Source organism: Lacerta agilis, chromosome 2 (genome assembly GCF_009819535.1).
Source record: "Lacerta agilis isolate rLacAgi1 chromosome 2, rLacAgi1.pri, whole genome shotgun sequence".
In the NCBI taxonomy this organism is placed as follows: domain Eukaryota; kingdom Metazoa; phylum Chordata; class Lepidosauria; order Squamata; family Lacertidae; genus Lacerta; species Lacerta agilis.
The window spans coordinates 37,951,457-37,965,196 of NC_046313.1; the positions used below are offsets into that span (position 1 = coordinate 37,951,457).

At 41.2% G+C, this 13,740-nt stretch overlaps 1 protein-coding gene across 3 annotated transcripts; it reads left to right on the forward strand.

Moving 5' to 3' along the window:
* Positions 1 to 970: 970 nt before the first annotated feature.
* On the forward strand, positions 971 to 6,826 carry MFSD6L (major facilitator superfamily domain containing 6 like). Of its 3 annotated transcripts, none has more exons than XM_033139566.1 (2): positions 971 to 1,100; positions 3,177 to 6,826. In XM_033139566.1, exons 1-2 carry the CDS (start codon positions 982 to 984, stop codon positions 5,155 to 5,157), a joined length of 2,100 nt encoding a protein of 699 aa, XP_032995457.1. In that variant the 5' UTR covers positions 971 to 981; the 3' UTR covers positions 5,158 to 6,826. The 3 variants fall into 3 exon arrangements, with proteins under 3 accessions (XP_032995457.1, XP_032995458.1, XP_032995459.1); XM_033139567.1 differs by lacking the exon at positions 971 to 1,100 and adding an exon at positions 1,135 to 1,173; XM_033139568.1 differs by lacking the exon at positions 971 to 1,100 and adding an exon at positions 1,523 to 1,556.
* The last annotated feature ends 6,914 nt before the right edge of the window (positions 6,827 to 13,740 follow it).

Here is a 13,740-nt window from a genome sequence, read left to right on the forward strand (position 1 = left end):
ATTTGTCCCAAGCACCAACATTTGCTGCAGTTATCTCAATGAAGCAAGAAGCAAAACCACAAAAAGACTTACAGTAAGTCCCTAGAATTCATGCTGAGCTGAAGAGAAGGAAAACAATCCGGATTAAACACAGCTTCTTTTTGCACCCAGCAGTGCTGTTTCACCCACAGTTCTCTGGCCCATAGGAACATGGGTTCCAGTGATGCAGATCCTACATTTGGGTGTCCCCATCTTTTGAAAGAGGATGAAGAGACTATTTTCTGCAAGAAGACCTTTTATTTTTCTCAATGTTTAAAAGCCCCTGTGACCTTTCCCACTGTTATTTTCTCTGCCTCCGTCCTTTTATGTACTGTTCATTTTAATTGGGTTAATTATTTGATTGACTCTAGTGTGGGGTTGTTGTTTTTTTTGGCTTTTTAATTTTAGCTCCTCGGGGAACATGGTGTGCTGAAGGGTGGGGTGGGGTGTATATAAATAACACGAAACAGAATATTGGAATAAGGGACAAAACTTGAGAAGAAAAACCTATTCTAACAGGTATGGCTAGACGTAGAAACCGTGGAGTGGGAGAGAAGGCGCCCAGAGGGAGGGCTCCAAAGGTGAAGTCCTATTATATATCCAATTACTTGGGAGTAAGTCCCACTGAAGTGAATGGGGCTCACTTCTAAGCAGACATATGATGGACCTGCTGCACCACAACGCCACGACAGCTTGGAAATGTCAATGTGCGAACCGCACAGGATAAGAATTCACCCTCATCATCATCATCTCCAAGGCCACCCGTCGTGTCCTAGCAACCGCTTGCCCCGCCCCCTGAGACGCCCCCGCCGAGCCCACTTTCGCCCTCGAGGAGGAGGAGATCGAGAGCAGCGAGAGAGCGAGCGAAGCCGGGAAGGGCCAAGGCCAGCAGGTGAAGAAAGGGGCGGGGCTTGAGCAGCTCGCTCGCGCTCTCTCTCGCGGAGGACAGGTGCGCTGTGGCGCATGCGCCGCGAGAGTTCTTTCCCGCTGACAGCAGGCCGAGGCCGCTGTCCTCGTGGAACAACGGAAGAAGCGGCGTCTCGCCTTCCCCCGCCCCCGCGCCCCCCGCGCCCTCCTCTCAGGTATGGGAGGCTCCGCACGCGCATTGTAAGAGGGGCGGGCGCTGGCGGCGGTTGCCATGGCAACCCGCGCGAGGTGCTGGGGACAGGGGTGGAAGGCGCGGGAAGTTCCCCAGGCCCCACTTGCTATGGGGAGGAGTGGGCGGGGTGTCGGCCAGTGTTGGCACGGGGCAGCTTGCGCCCCACTGAACCAGGGGTGGGGAGAATGAGTGGCCACGGGGGGCCAAGAGGAGCGTTACCCACAGGGCTTGTTTTTAAGTAGTCGCCCTTGTGGGTGGCAGGTGAGGGGATGGAGGGCCGCCACCTCAGGAACTGTTCCGACGTTCTCGGTGTGGAAAAGCGAGGGAGGGATCTAGGGCCTTGATGGCAGGCAGCCATGCCTTTGTGGGCAAACATGTACCACTTCCATCGCTTTTAATAGACAGTCGAGTAACAACAACAGGTTGCAGAAAACTAATGGTCAGCAGCAGAGCATGTTTTTGCCTGTTTATTTTACACAGCCGCTTCAGTTCGCAGAGCGGTCATGCCAAGTAAAATGACACACAGTGAATCGTGCTTCTATGAAACACCTTCACGTTTCTCTTTAAAGGCTAGTTAAAAATCCTGGATTTCATTCTGCTCGGGTGCACGGTAGTGCTGCTGGTCTTAGACATTTTCCCATAGACCTGAAGTATGAAGTGAAAACGTTGCCACCCCACCTGGACTCCTTCTGAAATAACACAGAGACTGGTAGCAATCTGGTAGCAACCCAAAGTAAATGTTTCCTGTTCTTTGAAATACTACACCACACACACCCTTACATAGAGACCTATTTTATGTGTTTGGCATTCAGTCAGTTCCTTTTGCTAACTATAATAACTTGGTGCCGTTCCCTGCCCAGTGAACCTGTGAATCCTCACAAAATTCACTGTAGTAGACCATCAGTGATTTTATGAAGATGAGCTTCAGCAATGCCCTGCTATACCTGTATACTTTGAGAACTCTTATAAGAGTCTTTCTGGTCATTTTATTTCATAATGCAAAGTAAATGCACACATTTTCTCACTTGTTGAACTTTATTTAAGGAAACACAGCTATTGTGATGATACAGCATTTTCCCAGCACTCAACCTGCAATATTTTGTCTCTAGAAAAAGTATGATTCATCCCTTATTTGCATGTTCTTTTTTATGGGATAGAACAGGAAGGTTGTTGCACAAGTCATAGTACCGAAGACATCACTCTCTCTCCATTATGTTTGATTTAAAATCTGCTTTATAGTAGGCTTGCTAGACCTTTTGTGAATTTTGCATGTGAGTTGTTTAAATTCCATTGGATTAAAAAAAAAGTTAATAAATTACAAAAACCTTTTAAAAGTCCTTTCATTATGTAGGAAAGGGGTTTCATGCAACTGGCACTGGATAGGGCTGAGTATGAGGGTAGAGCTTTAAAAAATGCTTTTCATAGTAATTTGTAAAGGCTCTAATGGCACACACATAAAAATCCCAAGGTTTGATCTGAATACACATGAGGCTACCAGTTTGCTGGAGCTAAGCAGGTCTTGGTCTGGCCAGTGCCTGTATAGCTTGTTGCCTGGGAACCACATGCCTTGGGTGCCATGATAGAAGAAAAGTGGAATATCAGTGTAAGAAATGATTCAAAAATAAGAAGAAAAAAACTTTCCTCAGAAATGAATCCCACTAAGTTAAATGGGTAAACATAGTAAACATGCATAAGATTGCAATCTAATATCTGTTCTGGCAAGTAAAGAAGGATTTGTACAAGTCAGATTGATTTTGCTTTTTTCATGAACTCCTAAAAGCTGCATCTGATATGGAATGTTTCTATGGCTGAAACCAAGCACAGTAGCTATTGTTGTGGGGTTTGTTTGAAAATGTGTAACTGCACTTCTTATTTGATTACCAATACAACTTTTTGCAGTGCTAGAAAAAGAACTTTTTGTTTTCATTTTCTTACAATGTTCTCATGCTGACAACAAAACTTCAGAGTGGCTGACAATAAGTGAAAATGTTCCTTGTTGGCATTTCTGATTTGTTATTCGATACTCACAAGTCTTTCTTTTTCTTTTATTAATTTGCAGGACAAAATTGGGAGCCAAGCCTGCACCTGAAGCCATGAATACAAACAACCAGTGGGATGTGAACAAAGCAGTAACTCTTGCTAGCCTCTTCCATTTTCTTTATGGTGCAGGAAATGCCTGTGCAATTCCATTTTTAACTTTGTACTTTCGGCAGCTTGGACTGACTGCACCATTAGTAGGGATTATAATAGGATTAAAGCACTTAGTCACTTCTCTTTGGGCTCCACTGTGCTCCTATTTAGCAAAAACTCACAATAAGAGAAGAGTTCTCATCAGCGGATCGCTACTGTGCTCAGTTGGAGCAAGCTTGCTTCTTACTCTTGTCCCACCACCGAGTAAGGACATTGTCTATAGGTATTGTAATGTGAGCCAGCATTCACATAAATTACTGGCAGCAAACCAGGTGTCTGATGTAAATGTGAACAGTCCGAGTACAATGAATGTTAACCCTGCCTCTGATGACAAAACACTATCTACTGAATCATTTGGAATAATCTCAAAGGACTTGATTACTACTGGAAAGCCAATAGTAACAAATGCAGAATTCAAAATTTATTCCACTGTTAATATCCCTTCTGTGATCAATAGTGGTGTCAACGTTGGTGATACAAGTTCCCAGCAATTCACTGATGTTCCGTATGGTGTGATATCTGGTACTTCTGGGAAAGAAGTTTCCCCAGGAGAACAACCGTTGGAGACACTGACTGTAAACAGGCCTGTGAAGGCAACTAGTAGCCCACCTGCTGATATGAATATTGAAGAAAAATTTGCGGAAAACGACTCTTCAGAAAGAAATGCTAACTTCTCATTTTACACAGCTCCTGTACCTCTTAAAAAGACACAATATATATTCAAAAACTTGTCAGGTCGCTGGGAAAGAGCACAGGATATGAGCTCTTGGTTACTACAAGGCACTGACTTCTTGGACAGTGAGCACCAGGCCTTTCTTATGGTGCTAGGTGCTGTTGTTCTTTGGGAGCTCCTGGCTGCACCTCTTGGATGGATGGTTGAGGACAGCCTCTATGAGTACCTTGATTTCGTTGATGCAGCAGACAAATATGGAAATCTTTGGATTTGGAGTTACTTAGGAGCATCTATGGGTGTCTGTGGTGTAGCAGTATTTGTGGATCAGCTGAGTTGCTTCTTGAGCACGAATATCCCACGTTTTGCAGTGCATTTTTATGGCTATGCCATGTTGCTAACTTTAACGTTGGCTGTCAGTGTCTTCTTTCCCATTCATGTGTCCAAAAAAAGTGAACATGTAAACAAAACAGTCAAAGCTTTAAACCTGATTGGGAGCGATGGCAGAACCATCCTGTCTGCAGTAACCGTCTTCCTCACGGGTGCCATTGGGTCAACTGTGCAGAATTTTCTTTTCTGGCAAATGCAAGACCAAGGCAGCAGTGAATTATACATGGGTCTCTCAGTGGCCATTGGACTGATTGCCGAAATCCTGCTCTACATCTTCAAAAGCAAGTTACTAAGGGCTCTCTCAGCTGGTGGCACAGTTGCCTTGAGTTTAAGCTGCCTTGCAGCACAGCTGCTCTACTATTCCTTCCTATGGAACACCTGGTCTGTGCTGCCAATCCAGATCTTCTGTGCCTTCAGCAACGGTGCCTTGTGGTGGGCTGTGAACATGCTGGCAGATGACATTGCCACTCCTGGCACAGAGAGGTCTCTCCACCTTGTCCTACAGGGCCTCTCATGTGGCTGTGGAGCCAGTCTGGGAAGTTTTGCAGGAGGGTTTGTTGTGAACAGTTTTGGCCTAGCAGTGCTCTATCGGGCATGTTCCATTACTTTAATACTCTGGTTATTCTTGTTTTTGATTGTCCAATCCAAGTTGCCACGTCAAAAAAGAATTAATTACTCCCGACTCCTAGCTGCAGATTCTAGTGATATGAGTGACTCTGATGATGATGATAAGGAAAGGGACTGGCTGGTGAAAGCTATGAAAGACGAGAACTTCTCTAGGAATTGGTAAAAGTCTTGTATTTCATCGGTCTGTCGGGCAAAGAACAGACTTCGGAGGAATAGGGTGATGCTATTAGAAATGCACATGGAATCTGTAAGGAGCCGTTCTACTAGCAGTGGGATTTTATGATGTACATATTTATAAGAAAGCAATTATAAAGATTTTATAAAGATTTTATTTTCCTAAGATTAATTTATTGCAAAAACTTGTAGCATTTTATTTGCTTTTCTAAGATTTAAGTTTTCATGATCCAAAGAAATGGGACTTTGACTAGTTTCTGCTGAAATTAATAGTTTTTCAGCTTCAATAGTGACAAAAATTGGTTATCTTTAGAGACCCAGCTGTCCATATAGGAGATTGTAATTCATAGCAATTTAATCTTTTTTCACTACTAGTTAATTCCTAGTAGATAACATGCTGTCTCTTCTTTCAATTTTGTCCTCAATTGGGCACAAACTGCTGTAGAAACAAATATGCTGATTCTTTATTTTTATGGATCCAACATCTTTTTGGAAACTAGCACTTTAAATAAGTGGGCCTTGATTCTGGAATAAAATTGTCTAGTAGCTATGTAGATTTTATTGCTGGCAAAGTATGCAGCTTCCTTTGGTCAGTATTATTCTGAAAGAAAATATTCTTTCAGAATATCTCTTATCTCCTGACTGGGAACTTCCATACAGTAAAAACATTTCTTTTTAAACATCTCACATCTGTAATGTGAATATAAAATCTACATTGGTTAGATTGCACATGCAGTTCACAAATCTCTCATCTACTTTCTATCCTGCATTAATAGCATATGTGGAAATACTGAGTTGTACAAGTTAACTCCTGGCCCCCTATCATTAGACCCAATGGATGAGGAAGCAAAGTTTCTAGGATGTAAGGCTTTGCCCCCTTAGGTGATGGATATTAAAAATCATTTTTTAGTACTCATAGGGCTTTGCTTAAACACTGTGAGAGGAATTCATTGTCAAGCTATTATAATTGTTCCATCAGCATAAGCATTTCTGCTTGCCAGATGGAACAGTCATCCCTCTCCTAAGTCCACCCCAGAGCCAATGATGGGCAGGAACAGAGGGAGGGAAATCCCCATTGTGCTAGCAGGACTCATTGCGTTGGCTCTTTCTAGCACAACAGTTTAGTTGAATCCAGCCCTCTGCCATAATCTAGTTTGACTGATTCAGTTTACTCAGGCAAGGGAACAAGTTAACCAATGCAGAGGGCTACAAATCCCACGTTTGCCTGAGAGAATATACACTTTAAGCTTTATACGTGTGTGTTTGAGAAGAGCTGTATCTTTATTTCATAGGGGAATCATGATTCAGAAGGGTGTTAGAAGCATCATGGGAAGTTGGAAGGTGGCCTTTCAAATGCACACTACAGAGAAATCCACCTTTTACTTTAAATTGTCACACATTTCAAGCTATTAGAAAATTTGCTCTCATTTCTCCAGTGCAAACTGTGCTGCTACTAACAAGTTGTCTTTGATGGGAGGAAGCTTTAATAGGATGTTTTACTGTTCTGCAGTAGCTTGTCCCCATGCCACAGCCTTGATCCAAATCATCTTTCTATAGGTGGTAATAGCCATGGAGAGGGCAATCTACAGACAAAGGTTTATGCCCAAATGTTCCCCTTCCACAGCTAATAGCAACTTCATGAAGCAGGAACATTAAACTGGTGGATCACCACATGAGCAAAGGGTGTCCCTTGGCCCAGCTGCTTTTTGAAAAGAAAAAAAGATGTTGGGAGTTCAAGTCATGAAACTCCCATGTCCTGTCTAAATTGTCTGAATTTATCAAGTTGCTTTTCATGTGTTTTGCATGAATGCTAGGCATGTTGCTCTGAATGTTGTTGCCCTTTGGCTAAGAAAATAGTATTTACCACACCCTATGTTTACATATTGGTAGTTATGGGTATGGAAAAGTGTGTGGTGTAAGTAAATACCAACTTGTATCAAGAATAAACAATATAAACTGTCCTTACATAAAACTTTATTTAATAAGTATTTGATGTAGTAGTAATTTTCCCTAGCAAGTTTTCACTTCAGCAGAGGTTGATAGGCAGAACAGTATTACAAAAATATGGTGCTTTGAGAAGCAAGTTTTACCATTCATCAGTAAGAAGATTTGTTATTCATTCTAGATTGCTTATGTAACAGCTGACTCTGGAGCAAATCTGTTTTTGTGACCCATAGTCTTCTGGTAAAATTGCTTGGTGAAATGATTTGTCCTAGTGCCATAATCACAAGCCAGTGCAAACAAGGACATGGTTTGAGGTGGAAGCCCTGATTGCTCTCTGTTTGGGAAAAGTTTTGCCATTCTCAGCTGTGTCCCAGAATGCTGCTGGTTTGCTTTGTCCATAGAACTCAGTGGAAGCCATTGAAAACGAAATCTGTCTCTGTCCATAGACCCATCCTTCATTGGCATAACTCTAGCCCAGGTTCTCTTTCTCGGGTTGACAAAAAAATAGAACCCAGTAGCTTGGTTGTAAGTATATGATGACATTTGGCATTACTTTGGGAGGGGGCTTAATATATATGAGGATATTTATGTATATATATTGTACAAATTAATGAATAAGATAAGCAAAAATAACCATACCTATATCTAATGAGCTGAATGTTTTTTCATAAAAGTGTCAAATAAATGTTCTCATAAAATACTGTAATTATTCAAATTTTCATAAATATATTCCATAAGAAAATATTGTTATATTAATACTGCAGCTACAAAAGGATTACAAAGAGATCCTATAAATGCAAATCTCACTGGGTCTTCTTATATTATAAAAACCCATGTTTTCTGTATTTCCCCAAATAAAAAGCTTTGATTGATTTGATCTCATACTTTGTTATTCCAGTAAAGGACGGACTGACACAATTTTTCAATCATGTTGTTTGCTTTCCTTCCCACTGATTATATTTGTCAGTTTCCCCACATAAGCTGTGTGTGAAGATATTTTATGGAAATATGACATCTGCACACAGTGTTCTTTAATGTGCATGAGTTCAATCCTGAATTGTTATATGCAGCTGTAGAAATCATTTTAAAATGCATTTTTAGATGTCAGTGTTACGTTAGCAAGTGATGACTGGCAGTATTAATATTAATTACATAGCTTTAGTAATGAGTAGCATTAAAGACTAACTTTTAAGCATCTCAGTGCATTAATGCGCTTAAGTAACAAAAATCCTAGAGAATGATCCAGTTGCAACTGAGCATTTTAAGACCTATTGAATTACTTTTTAAAGATAATGATGTAATCATATGCACATTTTCCTGCAAGTAAGCCTCACCGAACTCAGTGGGACGTCTTGAGCACACCTGCATAGATAGAAGAATTGCACTACACAGCACATGTTTAACTCTTCTGTGAAGCCAGCATGACGTAAAAAGCTAAAGTTTGGCTGGATTTTGCCACTAGCTTTGAAGGAAAGAATTTTACCACATGATAAGAGCAACAAACATTTTGACCTAACCCAGCCATAAAGTTTAACATGCTGTGGGGTGCTTTACTATTCCATCTTCTTGATGATAGCACAGGTATTAACCAATCAGCAGTCAAACCATAAGTCTCTGGCTTTTTTTTCAATGCCTTGGAAATATGTAGAACCATCTCTTCTAGAGCTTGTTCCAGGATATGTTTTCAGGGCAGCAAAGATGCTTTCAAAGCAATGCCTTCCTATGTAAAAGGTTAAGGCTGTCTTTACTGTAAACCCACCCATTTTTTTCTTCCATCTTCTAATATGTTATAGTATCAATGTGCAACCTGATCTTGTGAATTTATGCTGCTCTTGTGCATTGATCACAGGAGTCTAGTTCAGTTTTGTTTTTATCTCGGTATCCCATAATTATTTCAGTTAGGTTTGCAAGTAAAGAAACATTTTTAATTGCCATCTCTTCCAACTGCCTGGTATCTGGAAACTACCGGTAAGCTGTGTGTGTTTGGTTTTCATTTCAAATTGCAAAATTGCAACCTCTGTTGAATGTTCTTAGAGTTCAGGTCAAATAACATATAATATGGTGTGCTGATTGCATCACCTTCTACCAAGACATGCTTTTTTATCTTTGTAACCATAGAAATTGCCTTCTGTAACACCTCTCAGTGTTTGCCTTCTCCAGAAACCTTTTTTTCCAAGCACTAGGTGGTGGTTGTAACTTGATAAGTCTGAATGTGTTGTTTAGAAGACTTGCAATTATTTCCACTGGATGTGATTTCTTGCAGGAATTCAAATTTTCTGTCACTTGCATAGAGTCTCACAGATTGCCTCAGTGCCATGTCTCCAAAGAGAAATGCATTGACAGGAGTGTAGGCTGAGAGAAATTTTCGATTTCTGTGTGTTATGTACAACTCATTGCAGATTCTTCAAAAGATTCAGCATAATCGGCAAACATTCTCACAAAAGACATTCAGTGAGGAACTTAGAGTCAAATTTGAGATCTCATATGTTCAAGGCATGAAAATTCGTGTTTTATAAGTAGCATTTACTTAGCTCTGCTTTTAGCAAATTGGTCTTATTTTGCCCTTTTCTGTCAGATAGCTAAAAGCAGCTGTGTAATTTCTTCATCTCCCCTCCCCCAATCAATACATTATGAGGCAATTCAAAAACTGAATCTCTTTGATGGAACATGTGTTGATCTTCTATTCAAGTAACTTCATTTATTTTGCTACTATATTATAATATAGCTCTTCATTTTCCCAGTATATAAAGTGCCTGTTGTGATGAGAACCACTGGAATTGAATTTTGTCTCGGCTATTCATGAGGAAATATTACTACTTGATAATGCAACTATTAGCAATTTGACTTTCTTTTATACATTGTTGGGGTTCCTTATATGTTTCCTGATAAACTGAAGGCATTGATATATTTTTGCTGCTAATATGAGATATGAATAAATATTGATTGATACGGAAGTCAAAAGCAAATATTTACCTGGTTGGTATGAGAAATATGATGTCAGGTGCATAGGAGAACTGCATACTTGTGAAATGAACTTTTTTATTTGCTTCTACCAGTTCTGCCCAGCACCTTTTGTTTGATACTGACAGCATACTCATTAAGGCAAGGTGATCTACAGACTCTGATTGCTTCATAAACTCAGGCCTAGCTCTCACAAATATTAGGAGTTTAAATTCCCATGCTTGTAAATTGCCTGGAATAAATCTCTAAAAGTTGCTATACATACCTTCGTTTTTGCTCTTGCTTATATTCATTCCAGGAAAGGGGACTGCCTCTTTAGCCTTCAAATATCTTCTTAATTTAAACGTTGCTCCGTGTTCTTTCCATGCAAAGTAGAGCAGTCCAAACAAATCTGAGATGACACACATTGAGAGCGCTATGTGATGCTTCATTTAATGAGATGAGTCATTTTCATTGGCTGAGCCTCCTACCTTTTGTGTATGTAATTAAGATGCAATAATAAGCTTGCCGGTGTTTCTGCTTTAACAGGGAACAGCCAATATGTTTCTCTATGGAGGTTTGGCACATCTTCCTACTATTTGACAGTCTGCATTCGCACCAAAAAATGAGGACACTATGCTCGGGAGAAAGATGTTCAATGAAAACACAGAGTCAAATATTTTAAAATCCACTACCCATAGGCCAGAAAGTGGCATTTCTCCCTAATATGGTCAGCTGTGTTTGGTTTTTACAACTAAATAGCTGGATTTATAGGGAGGATATTGTTTTGACATTTAGTTAGAAACAGACTGATTTAATGCCTCTTTACAATTTGCTGCCTCTCTGCAACTAGAGCATCCAGGGCTATCCTGGCCTACACCACCTTTTGCGTAGGAATCCAAATGCATGTCAGCATTTCTGTTTACTTGAGGGGCCTATGTTAATGTGCATTGGTGTGCTTTGTCACCAGAATGGCACCAAGCCCTCTGGAAAGATTTAAAGTTGCTGTGCTGCATTTGAACTCTGCTCTTAGTTAGCTCTGAGAGTCACTCAAAAGCTTGTCTCAGTAATCTCTGAGCCTTCTTATCCCATGACTTCTAACTCTACTCAGGGGCCTTTGATTTGGGACAAGCATTTTGAGGTTGAAAATGTCTACACCTATATCCATATGCTTGAACCACATCATCATCATCATCATTTATTATTATTTATACCCCATCCATCTGTCTGGGTTTCCCCAGCCACATGGAAGTCAAGACTTTGTGCAGCAGTTATCTGGCAGAACCTCATGTGGAACTGGTGGAAGGGTGCACCCAAGAAGGTGGAATTTCAACAAGCACTGCTTAAGGCAGCCCAGTGTCAAAGTGAACACATACACATACACATTCAAACAAGCTCTCAAGGCCCCGTGAAAGAGTGGTTGTAACAAGAAGGAAGGGACGTGGGTGGTGCTGTGGTCTAAACCACATAGCCTAGAAGGTTGGTGGTTCAAATCCCCGCGACGGGGTGAGCTCCCATTGTTCGGTCCCAGCTCCTGCCCACCTAGCAGTTCAAAAGCACATCAAAGTGCAAGTAGATAAATAGGTACCGCTCCGACGGGAAGGTAAACGGCGTTTCTGTGCGCTGCTCTGGTTCGCCAGAAGCGACTTAGTCATGCTGGCCACATGACCCAGAAGCTGTCTGAGGACAAACGCCAGCTCCCTCAGCCTATAGAGCGAGACGAGCACGCAACCCCAGAGTCGGACACGACTGGACCTGATGGTCAGGGGTCCCTTTACCTTTACCTAACAAGAAAGAAAGCACAGTGTGTATGCTAATAGTTGACATACTATGCTGTATCTTTAATTCAGGATGCTGTATGTTCAAGTCTAGGTAGGCAGCAGGCTGGAACATGTAGTCCAGACAGCTTACTATCAACAAGAAAGACAATGGACACCCACTCTCCTACTCCAATCTGTCTGCAAAGCAACTTCAGAAAGCCACATGACTGAGTAACCAAGACATTTCAGGTAGTAGAAATGCTGGGCTTCCCGGAGGCTTCTGTTGTGCCATTGTGGGATGCAAGAAGCTGGACAAACTAGATATTTGATCTGATTTAGTGAGGCTCTTACATTCTAATGACTAAATACTTTTGAGGCATTAAATAAAGAAACTTGTGGGGCTTTGGTGAAAAGCAGAAATCCGTAATAGCTCTCAATCCATGTAAATAGCTCTTCACTTGCATATTTTATGGCAGGTGAGTCATTACAAGTCGCAATCAAAGGAAGTACTGTACAAATAAAAGAGGAAGATGAAATCTTGACTACCGGTATTCGTTGTTTCCACCAATGTCGCCTTAGAAGAAAGCCAAAGGGAAGAGAGATTTAAGCCAGTTGCTGTGGTAGCTGGAAGTAGGGCAACAGACAAAAGAAGGCTGATGGTTTGGGGTAGGAGGCCAGGTGTGGTGATGACAAAAGCCTCACCTGTTGAATTCCTACTTATTATGCAGCTAATAAAGCAGCAAGAGGAACCTGGCCTGAAGAAAGCAACCCAAAGGCAAAGGTGCATTCATTTTGGAGACTGAGCTTATAGAAGTGTTGTCAGAGGATGAGAGAATTCTTGCCACCTTCTTCCTTGGTGAGATGCGGAAGAGATGAATAGAGGGTATAAAAAACACAAATGAGTCTGTAACTTATCTGATACTTTGCTCCATGGTATCTAGGGGAAGGTTTCGAACACAGCCAAATTGCAACTTAGATCAGGAGTCCATTTGAGAAGTGCCAATCAGCTGAGTTTACTCAGAAGCATAAGAAGACACCTGCAGGATCAGACCAAAGAACCTGACTAGTCCAGTATCTTATTCTCACACTGGCCAGATGAGAAACCCACAAGAGGCAATGTCACTCTCACTCTCAAGATTCCCAGCCATGGGCATATATATCCTTTTCCTCCACAAATTTGGGTTGTTTTATTGCTTCATTTGTGAGGGTTTTTAGAAATGTTGGTGTAGGATTTATAATTTTAATTGCATTTTACTGGTTGATTTTTTAGTGTTTGCAAACTACTCTGGAATCTATTTACCAGAAGGTCAGTTTAGAAGCTCCATAGCTAAATAAAACATTTGTGTCTTAGCTGCCTTGATTTTAAGGAACCACTTCTAAAGCCCTGTACTCAAAGTGCCTGTTGAATGGTTTGCTTATTAATGTCCTCATAACAGTGGGCTTAATTTCATTCATTTGCTTTAAAAAGTAGTACCCTTCCCTCCTCCTCTGAAAAAAAGTCCTCAGTGCTGCCCAACATACGCTTCCCCACTGACACAACATTCATCTCATCCCTTTTAAAGCCATCTAGGCTGGTGCCTATCACAGCATCTTGTATTTTGCTGTATGTGAAGTAACACTTCCTTTTGTCCATCCTAAGTCTTCTAACATTCAGCTCCATTGGGTGGCCCTGAATTCTAGCCTTACAAGAGAGGGAGGAAAACATCTCCCAATCCACATCCCCCACACTGTCATCTTATCTTATACATACGCATCCTCTATCAGGTATCTACCCCACCCTAACCGTGCTTCCTTCCCCAACTCTAAACTAAAAAGCTAGGAATGGTGCAACTTTTCCACAATGGAGAGTCGCTTCATCCCCTTGATTATATTGGCTGCTCTTTTCTGAATATTTTTCCAGTTCTACAAGTCCCATTAAAAAAAATAAT

Excerpts from the sequence above, each read along its gene's own strand:
- MFSD6L (XM_033139566.1), top strand. The coding sequence starts at position 982 with ATGCGCCGCGAGAGTTCTTTCCCGCTGACAGCAGGCCGAGGCCGCTGT. Across the intron at positions 1,101-3,176 it reads CCCCCGCGCCCTCCTCTCAG|GACAAAATTGGGAGCCAAGC; the intron begins GTATGGGAGGCT and ends ATTAATTTGCAG.